Raw genomic sequence first — 21,024 nt, 5'->3', positions numbered from 1 at the left:
CTACGTAGCGACCGAGCTCGAGCCAAAGCTCTGTCGCTACGTAGCGACCGAGTGCTCGTCCCGCTTGGTCGCTACGTAGCGACCGAGCGTTCGTCCCGCTTGGTCGCAACGTAGCGACCGAGCTCGAGCCAAAGCTCGGTCGCTACGTAGCGACCGAGCTCGAGCCAAAGCTCAGTCGCTACGTAGCGACCAAGCGCTCGTCCCGCTCGGTCACTACGTAACGATCGGGCTCGAGCCAAAGTTCGGCCGCTGTGTAGCGATTGAACCCTTCCGAACATAGATACGACACCAATCCATGCATTCTCGTCAAACCTTCGAATGCTATCTCCCGAAGACCGTAGCAAGCTCAGTCCATGTTTTCCGCTATTCAAATTCATCGATCAGACTTCGCGGATTAGAAACCGCGGAAAATTCGTAGTAAACGTGTCGAGTCAGAAGACGGCCCAAAGGTACCTAAAAAACGACTCGAGGCCCATTCTACGATTTCCTAACCAAAAGCCCGTAAACCACAGCATGGTTTACGCTTGGCCCACAAGGAAGGATAAATGTCAAGTTTCCGCGGATAAATATTGAAGATAACTGTGAAGATCGGGAAAAATGGAATATCTCCATTTTATGCTATGACGGCTTAAGGGCAGAAGAGTAAAAGCGTAAACCGACCTTGGAGCTAGTATATAAGAAGTCTTAGGCGAGGAGCATGGGGGGAGAGCTTTTTACATTCGAAATTCTCTGCACTTAGAAACTTTAGGCTTTATTCTCGGCAAGTTAGGTTTCTATGATTGGCACTCAATTACTAGACGAACTCGCCCAAGCAGTTCGGTCTCTTGTCCAGCTCTATCAATTGAACTACGTTCGGCTTGATCCTCGAAAGGGGTACGTAGGCAGCCTTTAACAAGGTTCAGTCCGAAATCAATCAAAAACCTTTTATGTATCTTTTTCGTCTTTTGTTATCGAGCTGCGACTCAACTAGGTTTGAGCTCTTAGGCTGCTAGAACTAAGTAACTCGCTGACAGTCTTTGCGGCCAAAGCTTTTATGATCTCTTGTAATGATCGCAACGCTCTTACGCGGACTCGAAATAAGATCTACTGTTTTCTCTAAACTCGTTTGTTATCTTTTCATGATTTCCGCATATATTTGGTCACTTGTCGTTGGCTCTCGCAGAGATCCGGGACCTCTGGAAAATTAGAGTTTTCTTAGTTTCCTTATTTAAACGGAAATCGACAGTGCGAATTTCGGTTCCCACAAACACTAACTTTTTGTCAGCACTAGATTTAATAGTCATCTAATCAATTGGAGAAATTAAGTTTTCTCTTTCTTTTTTGTTTTAAAAACAAGGGTGTGCATTCCCTTTATTTTAACCACTAACTTTTATACTATTTTCGTTAGACAATACAGTTTTATTTTTGTTCTCCAAATCAAAATTCACTTTGTGCATTTAATAATATAACTCTAGGTATCCTTATAACTTTAGGTTATTAAGTGGGGAAATAATTTTTTTAAGTATTTTAATGGAAAGTACAACAAAAAAATTAAGTATGTACGTTTATGTGTGTGAAAATTTATAAAACCACAGTGTAATAAAACGAGGGTAATAGTTTTTATAAATTTACGATACAATAATGTTAATTTGTTATTTTTATTTAAATGTAGTCTTATAGATAAATTCTTGCAGCCAATGTATACCTTTATTTTTTATCTATATATTTAGAAAAAATAATAAAAATTTACGATTTTTTATTTAAAATATTAACCTCTTTTCTGTCTATTTTGTAAAGGAAACAAATAGTTTTCTACTAGGTTTTTAGTTCATCTCTTGATTTTTTTTTTCCTATATTGTGGTCCCATAAAAGGTGTCAATTATATCAAGCAAACGATTATAAAAGTTTTACACCCGAAATCGCCAATCACATTTACTCTCATTTTATAATAATTTCTCCATCATCTTCCTTCCTCTATCACCTTATAGAACCTTCATATGTCATAATACTCCCTATATTTACAGCAATCTATAGCCTTTTTTCTCAAAAAAGAAAAAATCAGTTGCTTCTTGTTTCTTCATTACTCTTATATATCAATTGCTTCATTCATATACATATTACATATAAATATGAGAAGACATTCCTGTTGTTATAAGCAAAAGCTTAGAAAAGGACTTTGGTCTCCTGAAGAAGATGAGAAACTTCTCAATTACATAACTAGACATGGTCATGGCTGTTGGAGTTCTGTCCCCAAACTCGCAGGTTTGGTTTCATCATGTGCTCTTATATTTGAAAAGTTAAAGATATGTATTAAATGTTTATATTTATGGTTGGTATGATCATATAGGTTTACAGAGATGTGGAAAGAGTTGTAGGCTTAGGTGGATAAATTATTTGAGACCAGACTTAAAGAGGGGAGCATTCTCTCAAGACGAAGAGAGCTTGATTATTGAGCTCCATGCTGCGTTAGGGAACAGGTTAATTAACAAATTAACAACATATTTATATAGAGTTTTGAATACATATATATAATAATAATGTAAAATTTGAAATATATTTCATTGTCTGAATCGATTTTGAATTGTGTAGATGGTCTCAGATTGCAACTAGGTTACCAGGAAGAACAGACAACGAGATCAAAAACTTTTGGAACTCATGTCTTAAGAAGAAGCTGAGAATAAAAGGCATTGACCCAACAACACATAAACCCTTAGTAAGCGACCTCCAAACTCTTAACGTCATAGATCAGAAGCTGACGTCATCAACTACTTCAGAAGTATCAAAGTCAACGGGTTTGATAACAAACGACCATGATCGATCGATGGTCATCTCATCACAACTAGGTCCGTCTTGGTTCCCGGAGATCAAGACGACGGCTAATCAAAACGTTGCGTTTTGCTTCAGTTCAATTACTACTACACCAACAGTTTTAGACCAGATGACTTCAAACTTCAACCCTGTTCCAAACAATTGGGAGCTCAACTACTGCAGAAACACAGTTCCATCTCAGAGAAACAGTATTTATAATGCTTTCTATGGTAATCATTTCACAGAAGCTAGTCAAATCATGAATAATAATAATAATCATGTAATGGATCCTCATTATCATCAAGACATGAAGTCATGGCCATCAGAAATTCTTCATTACACAGAACATAACCAAAGCTCAGAAACTGGTTTAAAAGCAGAGGTGAAGCCAGACATTGCCAATTACTACTTGGGATCATCATCATCATCATCGTCATCACTAAACGAAAGCGCTGCGAGATTACTGCATAATGCTGAGGTTGATTTGTACGGTACAAACCTTCAGAAGCTTAATAACATGGCGTTTCATCAGAGCCTTTAGATTATTAACATGTGCTAGAGAGTGTCTAAATAGTATTTTTTTTTTCATTTTCTATCCACGTTCACGGACCGGAGTTTATTTGCTTTTGGCTGTGTAAATTTTCTCCTCATGTATTTTTTCGCGTGCTTAGATGTAGTTAATTTTTCTTCTTCTTCCTTGTCATGAGTTTGATCTTAATAGAGTGTCACGTTAATTTTTTTATATATCTTTACTTGAGAAATGTTATTCACTGATTATAATTTTTTTTCAGAAAAAGAACAAACACAACCTAGAAAATAAAGTAAAAATGTCCCGGTCAAGATGGGCGGTGTTTTTCTTTAAGAAGAGGTTAATAGATCCTAACTTGGAGTGGGGACTTATTCGGAAAAGTGATTCCGGACAACGAGATGCATGCGTGAGCAATGAACCCACAAATTTGTACTTATTAAACATATATACCAAGTGTGCCTCAAATTTTTTTTTTTTTTTTTTTTTACATTACAAAATATATCGACCGTATTTTCATTTAAGAATATGATAATATCCAAAAATTTAGAATATAATTCAATAAAATGATTTTGGAGTATGTTTTGTAAAAGCTAGGAATTCACATATCTTAGAATTAATATTTAATCATTACGTTTACTATAGATATATGGAATATTAGAACTTATAATACTATAAGAAGGGATAAATTAATTTGACAAATAATCTAATTTTTGTTTAGCACCAACGAAAAAAACTAATCAAATCTCAAAAGAGTTTTTTTGGTGTAAATGTTTTTTAAAAAAACTCAAAGGAGTTATTGTTTATATAAAGTAAAAAATGTCATTAAGAGTTTTTTTAGGGCAATTCTCTCAAATAATTTTTTTTAAAATTTTGTCATGAAAAGAGTTCTAAAAATGACAAAAATAGCTCATTTTAATTTTGAAATTTTTAATTTTTAATTTTTATTTTTTTAAATTTGAAATCATATCCCAAAACTCCAGCCTTTAATTATAAACCATAAGTCTAGATTAGTTAACCCTTTAATAAAACTTATTTTGATCATTTTTTTTATTGAGAGTTATTTTGTGAAAATAAACTAAAAATGGTTATCACAGAGAATTTCTTTTTTTTATTAAGAAGTTTTGGGTTTTACTAATTATTATTTTTTCTCTAGTTGATTGCAGACAGAAAAAATAAGAGACGGTTAATTTTTCTCGATTTTCAGAATTTGAAGTCAAGATCTGATCTTTCTCTATCCCAAAAAACTTCTCTATATTTAGCCGGTTTAGCTATTGAGACTGAATCATAAGTGAAAAATGTGTGAATGAAACATTTCATACCTTAGAATGGATCGAAGTCCATATCTTTGTGTCTCCTTTAGAAAGAGAGATGAAAATGTGCTTCACTTGTGAACAGTTCTCATACTCATTGTTTTTACTTCTCAAAATCGATTTCCCACAGTTTTGAAAACGACGTGTGAGAATAGGAGGATGTAATATGCAAAACGAGGAGAGAGCATGTGAAAGACCAATCGGAGTTCAAAGTTTCCGTGCATGAAAGAAGACTAATTACACATTCTTGTTTCTTAATTTTTTGAACTAAATATATATTTTTGTAACAAACTTAATACATTTCTTTATAGTTGATTTTCAAATCATATTTTATTGGAGGAGATATCGGAGGATAATAACAATTTGTTAGGATATACTTAAGAGAGTTAGAGATAATGATGTAATCTAGGAGATAATAACTTAACGGCAGACGTAGGTGTACATTGTAATATATATACTCGTGTGAATGAATGAACAAAACCATCTTTTCCATTTACATCTATTGTGTTTATTTACATGGTATCAGAGCGTCGATCAGCATAAAAATGTTTAACACACGAGCTGAGAGATGGGTGATGAAGATGAATCGAAGCAAGTGGTGACGAAACAGAGTAATACATGATAACATCACAATACACTTTGTTCTCGTCGGATAATCCGGGTGCTTTGATCACGTCCGTTCAGTTGAAAGGTGACAATTACAACGAATGGGCGATGGAGATGATGAATGCTCTTAGAGCAAAGAAGGAAAACGGTTTCGTTGACGGAACCCTGCCAAAACCAGCCGAAGGGAGTCCAGATTTGGAGTCTTAGTTGAGTTTGAACTCAATGATTGTGGGGTGGATCAGATCTTCAATAGAGCCGAGGGTCCGATCTACTGTGACCTTCATCACCGAAGCTTACAAACTTTGGGAGAACTTGAAGAAGCGCTTTGAAGTGGGAAATAAGGTTCGGATTCATCAACTGATGGAGCAGCTTGCTTCTTGTCGACAAAACGGACAGGCTGTCATAGATTATTATGGAAAGTTGGCGATGATGTGGGAGGAGTTGCAAACTTACAAACCACCACCGGCGTGTAGCTGCTCTGCTGCGATTGTTTATGAGAAAGAAAGAGAGGATGAAAGAGTTCACCAGTTCATTATGGGACTGGATGAGTCGAGATTTGGGAACGTCATGACAGCTATAATAGAAGCTGACGAGTTACCAGACTTGGGGAAGGCTTATGCCAAAGTAATCAAAGAGGAAGCACGTTTGAGTTCAGCCAAAGCTCGTGAAGCAGTTCCACAAGAAGCGATTGGTTTTATGTCTCGACGTGAAGGACAAACTGATGCGTGTGACACAAGTAATAACTCTGCTTTTGGAAACAGAGCAAGGGATCGTTTGTGCTCACACTGCGGGAAGACAGGACATGAGAAGAACAACTGCTGGCAGATCATTGGTTATCCTGAATGGATGAATGAGAAACGTGGACGAGGATCAGGCAGAGGTCGTGGTGGTTCCAGTGGTGGCTCCACTGCTGGAAGAGGAGGCCGTGGTTATGCAAACACTGCACATGCAACCAGTGCTTACGGTGCTGGTGGACCTGATCTCACTCCAGAACAATGGAAAGCGATCACTCAGATCATAAATGATGGCAAGACTGGTGGCCAGTCAGAGAAGTTGTCGGGTAAGAGTCTTGGTGATGTGATTATAGACTCCGGGGCCTCGCATCATATGACTGGCGATATAAGTCAGCTGGTCGGTGTGAGAGAAATCCCACCATGTGTTGTTGGATTTGCAGATGGTGGTACTTCTACCTCTTGTCAGATGGGAGACTTGATACTTAGTGACAAGATATCGCTAAAAGCTGTTCTGTTTGTGCCGTCATTAGACTGCACGTTGATTTCAGTATCAAAGCTATTGAAACATAGCAACTGTTGCGCGTTGTTTACTGATACCATTGTTGTCTTGCAGGACCGTTCTTTGAAGACTCTGATTGGAGCCGGTGAGGAACGTGATGGGGTGTATTTCTTCAGAGATGTGCGAGTTGGACGAGCTAACAGAGCTGATGGGAAAAAGGATCAACTCTTGTGGCACAGAAGACTTGGACATCCAGCTTTTGCGATTTCTTCTTCTTTACCTATGCTTTCTGGTGTTTTGAATAAAGCTTGCTCTAGTCCGTGTGCCGTGTATTTTAGAGCTAAGCAAACAAGAGACGTTGACAGTATCAATAAAACAAGTCAGTATTTTGAACTTATTCATGTGGATGTTTGGGGTCCATACCGAGTGCCTGCGTCATGCGGAGCTGTGTATTTTCTTACTGTTGTGGATGATTTCTCTAGAGCCGTATGGACTTACTTGTTGCTGGCAAAATCCTAAGTTAAGAAAGTTATGCAGCGGTTTTATGCTTATGCGGAGAGACAATTCAAACTGCCGCTTCAAAAGGTCAGGAGTGATAATGGCACGGAATTCATGTGTCTCAGAGAGTTCTTTCAGGAGAAAGGGATCGTGCACCAAACAAGTTGTGTTGACACACCTCAACAAAACGGGAGGGTGGAGAGAAAGCATAGACATATCTTGAATGTGGCAAGAGCATTGTTGTTTCAATCTAGTATGCCGGTTGAGTTTTAGGGTGAGGCGATCTCCACGGCTACTCATGTTATTAACATGACTCCCACCAAGTTGTTAGATGGATGCACGCCATATGAGAAGTTGTTTGGTACCAAGCCACCATATGAAACGTTGCGTGTGTTTGGATCATCGTGCTATGTGCACAGGCGTGACAGAGATAAAGACAAGCTCGGGGAAAGAAGCAGACGATACGTGTTTGTTGGATATCCATTTGGGAAGAAGGCCTGGAGGGTCTACGATCTAGACAACAACAAATTTCTAGTGTCTAGAGATGTCAGCTTCTCAGAAGAAGTGTTCCCATACAGTCAGAATGATGTTGGACCGATGGAACAAGCCAAGCCAACAGGGGGACCAGATGATGACTGGATAATATATATCGAGGGAGACAAAGGGAATATGATGCAGACAACTATTGAGACACAACCAGAAGAGATCTCAAGTTCAGCTACAGAGGAAGTTGATACCGGAGTTGATCAGACAAACACTGGATCAAGGGAGTTAGTGAACAAAGAGACTACTGAATCTGAGAAAGAAGTAACGCCAGAACCAGAAATGGGAAGAGGTTGCAGAGAGAAAATACCTTCTATTAAGTTGAGAGATTACGTGAGCTACAATGCTTGTCTCTTGGAAGACAAATCACCCCATCACGATCTCAAATCAGAGTCTTCACCAACGGTCTCAGGTAGCACGCCTTATCCTCTTGAGAATTATATTTCTGATGAACGTTTTTCTCCAGCTCATAAAGTGTTCTTAGCCGCCACAACAAGCGATCGAGGACCAAAGAGCTACAAAGAGGCATTCCTGCAGAAGATTTGGCGTGAATCTATGCAGAAAGAGATAGCGGCCTTTGAAAAAAAATGAGACGTTCAGTGTAGTTGATCTGCCTCCGGGTAAGAAAGCCATTGGAAACATGTGGATTTACAAGTATAAATATAACGCAGATGGCACAATTGAACGACCAAAGTCTCGTTTGGTGGCATTGGGAAATAGGCAAGTGGAAAACAGAGATTTCAAAGAGACGTTTGCTCCGGTGGCGAAGATGAATACAGTACGGAGTTTGCTGCGTGTGGTTGCTGGAAAAGGTTGGATTGTGCATCAAATGGATGTGCACAATGCCTTCTTACATGGAGATCTTAAAGAAGAGGTGTACATGAAGCTACCTCAAGGTTTCAAGTGTTCTGATCCCAGCAAGGTGCTCAGATTGCATAAGGCGGTTTATGGTCTGAGACAAGCTCCACGATGTTGGTTTGCTAAGCTTACTGATGCACTCAAGAAGTATGGTTTTAAGCATTCTTATGCCGACTACTCATTGTTCATATACTCAAGGAAAGGTATAGAACTCAGGGTATTGATCTATGTTGACGATCTGTTGGTTTGTGGCAACGACGTAAAGTTTGTGAACAAGTTCAAAGACTACTTAAGTGAGTGTTTTCATATGAAGGACTTGGGTAAATTGAAGTATTTTCTTGGCATTGAAGTGGGTCGTGGTGATGAAGGGTTCATGCTGGCACAGAGGAAGTACGCATTAGATTAGATTGCAGATGTTGGTCTACTTGGTTTGAAGCCAGCCGCAACTCCAATGGAGCAACAACACAAACTAGTGCTTGATACGAGTCCGTTTATACGCGACGCTGAGCAGTACAGAAGATTGATAGGGCGCTTGATCTATTTGACAATAACACGCCCGGACATTTCATATTCAGTACATATACTGTCTCAGTTCATGAAAGCGACAAGAGAGATGCAATGGGACGCTGCTCTGCGGGTTGTGAAATACCTTAAAGGAACAGCTGGTCAGGGGATAATTTTAAGCTCGAAAAGTGAATTAAATATGTCGGTGTATTGTGATGCTGACTGGTCGGCATGTCCAGTTACGAGAAGATCTTTGAGTGCATATGTCACTTTAGTGGGAGATTCACCAGTGTCATGGAAAACAAAGAAACAAAGTGTGGTGTCTCACTCATCGGCTGAAGCAGAGTATAGATCCATGGCTCAAGCAACCAGGGAAGTTAAATGGCTTCGGCGGTTGTTGAATGATTTGGGAGCTCCACAGTCAAAGACCTTCGAAGATGTATTGTGATAGCAAGTCGGCTATGTACATCGCAGTAAATCCAGTCTTCCACGAGCGAACTAAGCATATAGAGTCTGATTGTCATCAGGTTCGAGATGCAATACAGGATGGGACACTGGAGACAATTCACGTGCGAACAACGGAACAGGTCACAGACGTGTTGAATAAGGCACTGAGTAGAGTTCAGTTTGAGTGTTTGTTATTCAAGTTGGGAGTACAAAACTTTCATATTCCCAACTTGAGGGGGAGTATTGGAGGAGATATCGGAGGATAATAACAATGTGTTAGGATATACTTAAGAGAGTTAGAGATAATGATGTAATCTAGGAGATAATATCTTAACGGCAAACGTTGGTGTATATTGTAATATATATACTTGTGTGAATGAATGAATAAAACCATCTTTTCCAGTTACATCTATTGTGTTTATTTACATATTTTGTTTCTGTGATCGTCATTCATCAATTTATTTTAGAAATACAAAATTGATAAAATTATAAATGATCATAAGCTTTTTACAAGTCTAATACACTCAGCGTCTAAGAAATTAACATAACAATTGCAAGTTCCACAAACTAGTCTAGGTTTCGATTTATGGTCATCGTTTACATAAAAGGAAAGAAGTCATGGGGGTAGAAGGGACCCTTGATCTTGTACGATGATGAATACGTAATTCGAAGGTGTGTATGTACCCTTTTGACAATATCCCAATATAATTCACATGAGGGCAGCTTTTGGGTTGGTGTTTTTTTGGAGGTGGACCAAAAGTCCTATGCTTGGGACCTTGTTGCTGATACAGTGTTGATAAAACTAGAAAAGCCATGCAAAAAGCTAATGTTTAACAAAGAAAAATGTCGTTACATTCAAGATTTTATTACTAGTTAATTAGGACATATCAGTTTAAGTGCTTAACCCCAACCAACTTATCAGTTAAACAAGAGTAACGTAAATATGTGCATTGATGAAAAATTTGACATGCTTTAGCCTTTAAATGGTGATGACGGTCATGATCATGGACTTATTGAATATCTGTGTATCGAGCCTTATATGAAAATGATGTGACTGAGCAATTATACAGTTTTTTTTTTACGTAAACCAAAATCAAAAGAAGAGATGAAAGTTGCATATATTGTCGGCTATTATTTGAAAGACTGACGCCTACGGCTTCTCTTTATCTTGCTCTCTTTGATAATTGATAAGGAAATGCCTATATTTTCGGTCCGACTCTATTAATTCTTCAAATTTATGATGATATCTTTTAGTTTAATTATAATATATTGATGATTCTTTGTTTCTTTTTATATTTTTCATTTTAAGTATCAATAGAGCCAAAGCGATGTCATACAAAGCCAAAAAGACCATCTCTACTATATAAAAGAAACTAAATTGAAGTAATTGTAGAAGTGCCACATAGGACAAAATATTTCTAACCAATCATTTGTCCATGTAATCAAAGATGTAAGCTGTTGGGTCACGAATCTGTGATACGTAATAGGCCCATTTCTTTTATTGACCCGCTTGTACTACTTTCCTCTTCCTTACGGCGTCTACAGACCCTCCAAAACTCACCGTCTTTCCATTTCCTCCGTATAACGCCTGCGACGAAAACAATGATGAATCAAAGCTATCCTCCAGACAAATCGGCGTGTAACTCTCCACATCCCTCCTCTTACTCAATGATATTGATGCCTCTTGAAGACCTCTTAATTAATCACTCAAATATAATATCCCAGCTCTCTCCTTTCCGTCTTGAGACTATATATATATCCCAACCCAACAATCGTTTGCTCAGAAAACGCATCCCAGCACTATGGTAAATCAAACGGCAGTCACCACCGTGCAAGCCATTCTCCACTTTTGTTTCACCAGGACCAGGAGATTCCAAGTTGATGTTTAGGCTAATCCATTTCTAGAAAATTTCCATTAATTCCAAAGGAGGCATCCTTATCAGAACCAAGTACGTGACAGTTGATTTCTTTAATCATCATCATCCACAGTAACTTGATCGCTTTGGTTACATAATCGACCGGTGGAGAAAATATTAGAGACTTAGGCTCAATTCTTCATTGACTTTGTCATGGAGAAGAAGATTAGGAAATGAAGATTATGAGTGGTTATGGGAGTTATAGAAGGTATGTTTTATCTATTGGAACAATGGCAAGAGATTACATTTGATCTGAATACAAGCAGTGTTTTGTTATTGATGATGATCAAGAACCATTGATTTCTCAATTCATGATTGGAGATGAAACCAACTTATCAAGTAATGGCTCTTTCTTTGAAAATATAAAATAAAAAAATTCAAAGTTAAGTGTGTTTTTGTTTGTGTTATCATCTACAGATATATTTAACTTTGAATTTTTTATTTTGGAAAGGATTACAAATCTAAAACCTGGTGAGGAACAAGAAGATCCAGAACGGAGGTATGTTGAGTAAATAAGAGTTTATGGTCGGATAACTTAGAGAGAGTGGTTGATGAGAATATGAAGATTGAAGAGAGAACATTGTAAGCAAGTGATTACACTTGAACTTATGTTCACTGACAAATCTCTGTTAAAGCAAACCAAGCTTCAATGCAGATTTATGACATGGTGTTTCTTCGTATGAGTCTAGCTCAAGGCATCAATCAGATATTGTAATTAGGTTGGGTGTATTGAAGAATTGAAGCTTTATTCTTTTGTTTTGATTTTTAATAGATAAATTAGTTTTGTTACGATTTGAAGTCATCTTTTGTGTTCCTTTCTTAGTGAAATTAAATTTCTATGATTTTTTCTTCGATTTTAAATTTCACATAAACTTAATCCAAAGTTACATTGTTGTTGGTACGACAGACATATACAAGTACAACCAATACAATTTACTTTTTAGGTAAGATTTCCACGTGCACAAATAAACATACATGTTTTCTGGTTTATCAGTCACCATTTTCAGTCCAATGTGATACCTTTTATATAAAGGATAGGCAAAGCCATCTGTGGATACGAAAAGGGTTCTAACGAGGTATCTAATGAGTATATCTAATGAATCTAAGGTTATAGGAAAACATGGATGAGATGACATGATGAAAAGTTTTGCTCAAGTTTGCGGGATCAAAACAAATTCTAAAAACACACATGTACCTATTATTCGTATAACTAGGTACTGAAAATATGAAAAACATTTCAGCATACAAAAACAAATACCGTAAAATTCCGAGATAAAAATTCATATTAATATGTCTATGATCAATAAACAAAACTTTCAACAAAACAAATAATAAAATTTGTATGTATACAAGAGAAAACAACAAAATATACATTTAATCCTACAAATTAAAAGTCATGAATTTGAATAGTAATCATTCCGTTTCAGAAAAATGTACATTTTAGGTTTTTCACTCTTATTAAAAAAATATATCAGATTTTAGTTACCAATGCATTATTTTCAGTAATCAAATATTCTCCAAAAGTTTTAACCAATAAAAATTTTAATAAACACAATTATGTTTTTAAAATTTACAATTTATAATTAATTTATGCATGTAAAATGTAAAACATGTATCTTTTTGGAATAATTCTTTTTTCTAAAACATAGATCTTTTTGGAATAGATGGAGTATTTGTTTAACATGAAAACTCAGATATTGTAACAACAAAACATATATACATTCACCAAATATAATACTACATTTCTATGAACTGAAACCAAAACTAATCAAACAAATTTGTTAACTATGAGCAATAAATCAATCAATTTAATATTGTCCAAAAAATTACAAATAAAATCATAAGCTGATCATATGATTTATTTTCTTATCTATATTTATGTTTTTTGGTACAAAATAATGTAAATCAAACTTTAAATATTTTAAAAAGTTTTAAATTAAAAAAAAAATTATAAGATACTATCCGCACGTAGCGCGGAAAAAAAATCTAGTTCTTTTAATATTTCCTCCAAAGTTGATTAATTGTTGAATGAGAATATAATAATACAGAGACTCTAGAATTTTCAAAAGCAAACGTTTATGACTTGATCATTTGTATTTTGAAGACTTGTAAAAAAGGTCCCATTTTTTTATCCTTACACCTCATAATTTGCATGTGAGCCAAAATAATTGAGGCCCTACTTTAGCTCTATGTTTTATTCGATCATTGTTGTTTTAAGTTTCTCAACTTGTCTTTACAATAAAAGAGCATAATAAAATACTAGATTATTTTTTATGGGGTTGTTTTTGTATCTAATTTTCAGAAGGATCGTTGTCGTTTTAAGATGGAGTTAACGATAACGTAAACGAAAATCTAGCTTATTGATAAAGACAACGGTGTGGTGGTGCCAAGGCAAAATTATAAAGTTGCATTATCAATCAACCAGTCATGGGGACTTGATATTTAAAGCGCGAGAGTACTATATCCTGTATAATAAAATACTAGATTAAGGTATGCGCTTTGGGCGGAGTGAATGTTGTATACATATATAAAATTTTATGTAATATTATTTATTTGTGTTTTTTAATTTATATTAAAATCGTGAGAGATCAGTGACTATTACATATATAAATAAATTAGTGCGGACATATAGATCAAAATAATTATTGTTTTTACAATTATTTTATTGTAAATAAATTCAAATAATTATTTTTATATTTTATATTATTTATAATTAAATTTAAATAATATGAACATCAATGTATAGTATATTTTTTAATATGACTATTTATTAAATAAAAATTTCCTATTCACATGGTTTTATGATCATTTTTTATTTTTGATAACGAAATAAATTGAAACATTGATAACAAGATTTTCAATATGGAATTTTTCAAATTTTATTTAATTTATAATCATTTTTACAAATTCAATGAAAATTTTGAAACTAAAATATTAAATTCTTAGTATTTGTTCAGTAAAAAGTTTGAAATTTAAATATTTATGCATTTATATAATATATAATATAATTTAAACGATATCTGTATATATGTATATACATTTAATCTAAAATTTATTAAATAAGACATCTTACTCATATAATTTTATGAATATTTGTATCTTGGTATATATAAAAATTAAACCACTGATCACAAATTTTCAAAGTGATATTTTTAAAAGATTATTAATTTATATTCTTTTTCAAAAACTCAAAATATACCATATAGAAAAATCGAAATTTTTATTATTTGGTTAATTTTACTGTCTAATTTATTCTTATGATATTAATATAAAACAAAAATGATAGAGGAAGTATAAATTATTATCAAATTTATATTATTTAAAATCGTTAATTATTATATATATGTTGATCAAATTAGGTAATTCCGTATGTTCTATTTAAAGAAATAATGAAAAATATTTTTATATTAATAATTAATTATATGATTAGTTTAATAAAAAGTATACTATATGTTTAGATGGACAAACTTATTTTCTAAGGATTTTGAAATTGATTCTCGTGATGACACGTATCATGGTTCAAAGGTTGTAATGTTTCTCTTTTAATATATAGGGGATTTAAAAAAAACATTTCGTGCGATAACTAGGCATGGGCATTCGGGTCCTCGGATCGGGTTCGGATCGGGTCGTTGCGGATCCGGGTCCTTTGGATCTAAGAGTTTAGGATCCGATAAGGTAATTTGAAATTCTCGGTTTGGGGTCGCTTCGGGTCCGGGTCGGGTCGGGTCTTATCAGAGATTGTCAATTCGGATTGGGTTCGGTTACGGATTGGGTTCGGTTCGGGTCATGTCGGGTCCAACCCAAAAAATAACTAAAACACATAGAAAATATTTAAATACTCGAAAAATATGAGAAATTTTATCTAAAATCTGATCCAAGGACATGAAAAATATCTAACATTTTATATGATTATCCGAATTATATTTTTAAAAATATAAAATTTTATCCGAAACCCAAAACCATACCCAAAAACTAAGATTTGAAACTTAAGAAAATACGTATTATACCAAAAATAAACTGAAACATCCATATATACCTAATATATACTAGAAATTTCGGGTTTTCGAGTACCCCATTCGAGTTTCGGGTTCGGGTTCGGGTCGGGTCCAAGACCCGCGGGTCCTTCACAACAAGACCCAACAGGATAAAAAGCTCGGGTTGGTTTCGGATCGGGTCATGATTTTTCGAGTCGGTTTCAGGTCGGGTCCTCGGGTCCGGGTAAAATGTCAATGCCTAGCGATAACAATGATGTTCGAATTAATACCGTTAAATTTATATTTTCAAACTTAATAACATATAATTCACATAAAATGTTTTGGCTACAATACAACAACCAAAACTTATATATATGAATTGATCAAACTTGTTGAAATATTTTCAAAAACGTATCCTAATATTTTCAAAAACGTATCTTTTCATATTTGACTTAATTAAAACTTACATCAAATTCATATTAAAACTCCAAAAAAGAAACAAAATGTGTTTAATGTACGGGGAAAAAAAACTTGGGTTAGACAAACTTAAAATTTCATTTGAACTGTGTTGGTTATCAACACTACTTTTAAAATGATCATGTTCAGAGTCGGTTCTTATGGAAAAATATCAAAAACAACTACCAATAAAAAAGTTATAACCTCAAACATTTGTGTTTGAAACATTCAGAAGAACTATGTGTATGCAGTTGCATGTTTTGAACACGAGTACTTTTAATATTGGTCATAGTTTTAAACTCTTTTTTTCTTTTCCTTGCTGGCATTTATTATAATGACTATAATACAAATAATTTAACAATAAATATTTATTAGTTAGGGAACTCAAGTACATTTTCCTTTTCGAAATCTCCATATGATTTTTAACTAAAAGATCATTCACAGGACAATCTATCTCTTAATTTGTATATTTACATGACGTCAAAAAAAAATTGTATATTTACATATTTCCTCCAAAATAAGACCAAAAGAACCAAAACTCTTTGATGCCTAGCGGATAGCCTATGGGCCTAAACTACTTAATAGCCCTTTTGTGTTAACAGGCCCTGGAAAGCAACACCTAGTGGACTTTGATAAACAGAGCCCACACGAGTTCAGAAGCGCGGGAGATATCAAAAGTCCCCGGAGACTAAGAGAGAGAGACGGAAACCTTCTTCTAATCACTCTAAAGATAGTATCTTTTTATGTGAACTGTTGAGTCTTGAGAGAATCTGATAATGTTGTAGATTGTGGTGGGGAAAACTGGGACTGATATGCTTACCAATGAAGCTGGGGAAGTCACTAGGTTACTCTCTCATGTGTTACCCTGTTTGTGTCTTTTAGCATTTGTGTTCTTATGTTAATGTGGTGTCTCCTGTTTATGTAATGTTCTAGCCATTTGCAAGGGATGTTTAATCGAACAATCCGTCTTCTTGAAGCTGGAATCAAGCCTGTGTAAATGTTCTTCTCCCCCACATTCTTGTTTTACTTTCTTTTAATACCACTTTTTCTAAGTTAGTTATGAATGTTTACTACAGATATGTTTTCGATGGGAAGCCCCCGGGGTTAAAGAGACAAGAAATAGCTAAACGGTAAGCTTTTAGTATCTTGAGTGCTGCTCATATAGCTGTCAAATGGGCGGGAGCTGACCATTGGTTGCCCATGTCCAAATATAACTGGGTCTAATTTGGTGATACCCATTTGTCCATGCGGATTATAAATGGAAAAGAATCACATGACCAATGGGTAGTGGGCGTTAATGGATTTGGACTACGTGGACATGGGCGGTCCAATGGTCACAAAAAGCTAAGGTTTCTAAAATCCGAGTTTTCCCGCCAAAATCGCAAAATCGATTTTTTCCGCTAAAATCTTAATATTAAATTTTTTTTGTCAAAACCATAAAATCAAGTATTCCAGCTAAAACCGCAAAATCAATTTTTTCGCCAAAACCGCAAAATCGAGGTTTTTTGCCAAAATCGTTAAATCGAGTTTTCCCGCCAAAACCAAAAATTGATTTTTTTTTCTGCCAAAACCGGAAATCGAGTTTTTCCGCCAAAACCGCAAAATCGAGTTTTCCCGCCAAAACCGCAAAAATCGAGTTTTCCCGTTAAACCTCAAAATCGGGGTTTCTCGCCAATATCGGAAAATCTGATTTTTTGCTAAAATCGATTTTCTCCGCCACAACCGCAAAATTGACTTTTTCGGCCAAAACCGCAAAATTAAAAAATTTCTTATATGGTCTATCATGGACTCCATGGCAACCCATGTAAACATGGGTGTTAGTGGGTCTGGTCTTTAATAGACATGGTTCTTAATGGGCATGGTCACTCTCTGGCCGCAAACAATAAATGGACAAATGGATATGGGCTAATGGACGTGGGCTAACCCAATTTACGGCTCTAGCTGCTCAAATGAGTTTGCTTGGTAACCTTCTTGGTTCAGGTACTCAGAAGAGAGCAGATGCAACTGCGGATTTAACTGGTGCTATTGAGGTATGTCAGTCTTGCTTGCTTTATCTTTATTTAACTACTGGAAGTGCGTAGTTTAAGAAACTGTTGCATGCTGACAGGCGGGAAACAAGGAGGACATTGAGAAGTGCAGCAAACGAACTGTGAAGGTCCCTCTATGTATCGCTGGACTCCTTTAGTTTCTATACCATCCACTTCAAAGCAATTGAATCTAGGACTCTTGATGATACCTTGTGTAATTCTCCATTTTTTAGGTGACAAAACAACACAATGACGACTGCAAAAGACTCCTAAGGCTCATGGGGGTGCCTGTTGTTGTGTGCAGAAGCCCCAGAGTTGCTATGAGTTCTGTCTTTCTTTGTAATAATTTGAAATCCAAACAAAACTATTTTATAAAAATCGGTCTAGGTGTTAAATAAATCGGCTAAACAATAATCTCTTATAAAGCGTCTAATTGCTGCCTAGCGATTTCTTGAACATTGATTGAAATGGTTAAATTTAAGAGAGGCTGATGCTTTTGTATACATACAGGCCACTTCCGAAGCTGAAGCGCAATGTGCTGCACTTTGCAAATCAGGAAAGGTCTGTCGTTTTTTGTTCTCTGTTCTCTTTTCAGGTTACAAACAGCTGCAATGTTTCCTTATAATATGATTCTATCTGTTTAGGTGTATGGTGTGGCTTCTGAAGATATGGATTCCTTAACCTTTAGAGCACCTAAGTTTCTCCGCCACCTGATGGATCCTAGCTCCAGAAAGATCCCTGTCATGGAATTTGACGTTGCTAAGGTTTACCCTCGCCTCTCATACACGCTACATCTTAAAGTAAATGTGATCATCTCTGATTTTGTAATCTCGTTTCAGATATTAGAAGACCTTCAGCTTACCATGGACCAGTTCATAGACCTGTGCATATTGTCAGGATGTGACTACTGTGACAGCATCCGAGGTATCTTTTTATTTTATCATTTAGACAGAAGCTTAGGAACTAACACTCATTTTGTGCCTCATGTATTGGCGGGCAGACTGCTCTAAAGCTTATTCGCCAGCATGGATCCATTGAGACTATACTCGAAAATATTAACAAAGACAGGTTCAGCTCTTCTAAACTATCAACGAGTAATTTGATTCGTTGAAGACGTTTACCGTTGTGGTGTTTTATGTATAGGTATCAAATACCTGAGGAATGGCCATACAATGAAGCTCGTAAACTTTTTAAAGAACCTGATGTTTTAACAGATGAAGAGCAGCTTGATATCAAGTGGATCTCTCCAGATGAAGATGTCTAAACCCATTTAGATTCTTCGATAAATCATTTTAGTTACCTCAGTTTTTTTTTTTCTTCTCCTTTGGCAGGGTATAGTCCAGTTTTTGGTGAATGAAAATGGATTCAAGTTAGGGGCGGAGGCAGATAATTTTTTTGTTGGGGGCACGAATAAAATTAGTCAATGGATCAAACGTATATTTGATCAAAACAATGGGGGTGTATTAATTTATTCAGTAATTTACATGCAAATTTAAAAAGTTGTTGGGGGCAAATGCCCCCCTCTCGTACAATGTGGCTCCGCCACTGGATTCAACATAGATAGAGTAACCAAGGTATGTTATTCATACTTTGTTGTCACCATACATGTTCTATCGTTTATTCTTTGTGATTTTCTTATATAGGCTGTAGAGAAAATCAAATCTGCAAAGAACAAGTCCTCCCAGGGAAGGCTGGAGTCGTTTTTCAAGCCAGTTGCTAACTCATCCATGCCTGCTAAGAGAAAAGTTTGTCTTTTACAACTTTATATATAGTTGAAATCTTTTGACTTGTAAATGAGTGAAACTATCTTGCATAGACTAAGCTCTTCCATTCTTAGGTTTCATGGGATCATTAAAGCAATCTGTGTTTCACATGTTTCTTGATATACATAGTTCATTTGGTGCTTGACAAACTGTTTCTTATTTGGTAATAGCAAACCCCAGAGAGTAACACTAAAGGAGCAGCAAATAAGAAAGCCAAGGGAGGTGGTGGTGGGAGGAAGAAGAAATAAGTCACAGTCCAAGTTGTTATCAAGCTGAAGGCTGTGTAACTTAGTAGATAATCTACTGCAAAGATCTGGGGAGTAGATCAATCAACTGTGATGATTGTTCCTAAGTTTTAGCAGTCTATTTGCTTTTTGTTTTTTTCTCTGTTTCTGTAACCATTGTAAAAGCACATCTACATGTTAAATTATATATTTTCAATAATATTTTAAGCCTTGGTTCAGCTAATAACACAGATTCATTACAGGAAAGTATGAAACATGATTGCATAAGAAACTTTGTCTTGACCACAAAGAGCAGGATTTTACATGAAGGGCTAAGAGATGAAATGAGGGATTTTCAAACAATGGTGCAGCCGCCTCCGTTCTCATAGGTGCTAACTGATACCATGTCACGGGTATTGTAGTTGTAGTATGGAAGGTCACATGTATTATTGTAGTATGGAAGGCAAGGCTTGCAACACTCTGGCTTCTTTTCTGGAGGTTTTGGTGGTCCAATGTTGACTACTACTGGTTTCTGTTTGATCTTCCTAAGCTGTTCCGCAATGCAGATGGGATCCATTGTGCCCACTACAGTAAGCAAGCTCTTCTCTTCATCCAGTACAACCTGATTCACACCTGCATTCAAAATCTCAGTCTTTATAATTATATCTGTGGATTTGATAACACTTCTTATAAGAAAAAAAAGAAGCAATACCTTCTAGCTCTGTGACAGCCTGCATGATTTGGTTTTTGCATTTCCCACAGTTGATGTCCACTTGCATCTCAACTTTCTGCTCAAAACCGAACCAAATAAACCGAATAAGTTATGACAAGAAACCATATGGCTTTCATAATACTAGTATGAGCATGTTTTGTTACCTTAACCGTCATGATGGAGAGATTAATGGGGAAGAATATGGGATTTGGAAATATGATTAGAGGAGAGGAAACTTGGAAACATATATAGAGTTTTGTCTCTTGATGTTCTCCTCATTTCTCAACATCTTCCTTTAATAGAAGAAGCTTCTCTGTAACAGTTATGAGAAGCGACTTGACTTTTATGTCTTTTCATCCCACACTTTTTGCGTCAACGAACTCATTGTATCTGTATACGTATGTGATACATGTGTTTACATATAAATTCATTAATATATGTACATTTTGAGTTATTAAATTATAGTTTTTCTTGGTGAGACTCACCTGGTTGATGATATATAACATCTACTATGGTCTCAACTTGAACTTGTGGTTTTGTTAAAGAGGCAATTTGTTAGTCCTCAGTGTATATCCATTTGCAATTGACCCTTTATTTTATATTTATGTTGTGACACAATGACATTTTAACAGACAAA

The 21,024-nt window shown here is 35.7% G+C and overlaps 3 protein-coding genes across 3 annotated transcripts; 2 read left to right on the top strand and 1 right to left on the bottom strand.

Annotated features, from left to right (window-relative positions):
- The first annotated feature begins 1,947 nt into the window (after window positions 1-1,947).
- On the top strand, window positions 1,948-3,525 carry LOC106325926 (transcription factor MYB86-like). Its single transcript, XM_013763976.1, has 3 exons — window positions 1,948-2,241; window positions 2,327-2,456; window positions 2,569-3,525. The coding sequence occupies exons 1-3, from the start codon at window positions 2,109-2,111 to the stop codon at window positions 3,326-3,328; spliced, it is 1,023 nt and encodes a 340-aa protein (XP_013619430.1). The 5' UTR covers window positions 1,948-2,108; the 3' UTR covers window positions 3,329-3,525.
- A 5,780-nt stretch (window positions 3,526-9,305) lies between these two features.
- Window positions 9,306-19,699, top strand: LOC106324491 (flap endonuclease 1-like). Its single transcript, XM_013762454.1, has 17 exons — window positions 9,306-9,501; window positions 16,264-16,394; window positions 16,447-16,505; window positions 16,595-16,654; window positions 16,738-16,794; window positions 17,646-17,691; window positions 17,769-17,816; window positions 17,922-17,984; window positions 18,199-18,249; window positions 18,333-18,452; window positions 18,528-18,612; window positions 18,675-18,756; window positions 18,832-18,946; window positions 19,020-19,048; window positions 19,235-19,262; window positions 19,332-19,433; window positions 19,622-19,699. The coding sequence occupies exons 1-17, from the start codon at window positions 9,306-9,308 to the stop codon at window positions 19,697-19,699; spliced, it is 1,350 nt and encodes a 449-aa protein (XP_013617908.1).
- A 211-nt stretch (window positions 19,700-19,910) lies between these two features.
- LOC106326406 lies at window positions 19,911-20,638 on the bottom strand. The gene is made up of 3 exons (XM_013764394.1): window positions 20,552-20,638; window positions 20,388-20,463; window positions 19,911-20,308 (listed from the first exon to the last, which is right to left on the bottom strand). Exons 1-3 carry the CDS (start codon window positions 20,561-20,563, stop codon window positions 20,031-20,033), a joined length of 366 nt encoding a protein of 121 aa, XP_013619848.1. The 5' UTR covers window positions 20,564-20,638; the 3' UTR covers window positions 19,911-20,030.
- Between the last annotated feature and the right edge of the window lie 386 nt (window positions 20,639-21,024).

Source organism: Brassica oleracea, chromosome C2 (assembly GCF_000695525.1).
Source record: "Brassica oleracea var. oleracea cultivar TO1000 chromosome C2, BOL, whole genome shotgun sequence".
NCBI lineage: Eukaryota > Viridiplantae > Streptophyta > Magnoliopsida > Brassicales > Brassicaceae > Brassica > Brassica oleracea.
This window is presented reverse-complemented; position numbering and strand designations above follow the sequence as displayed.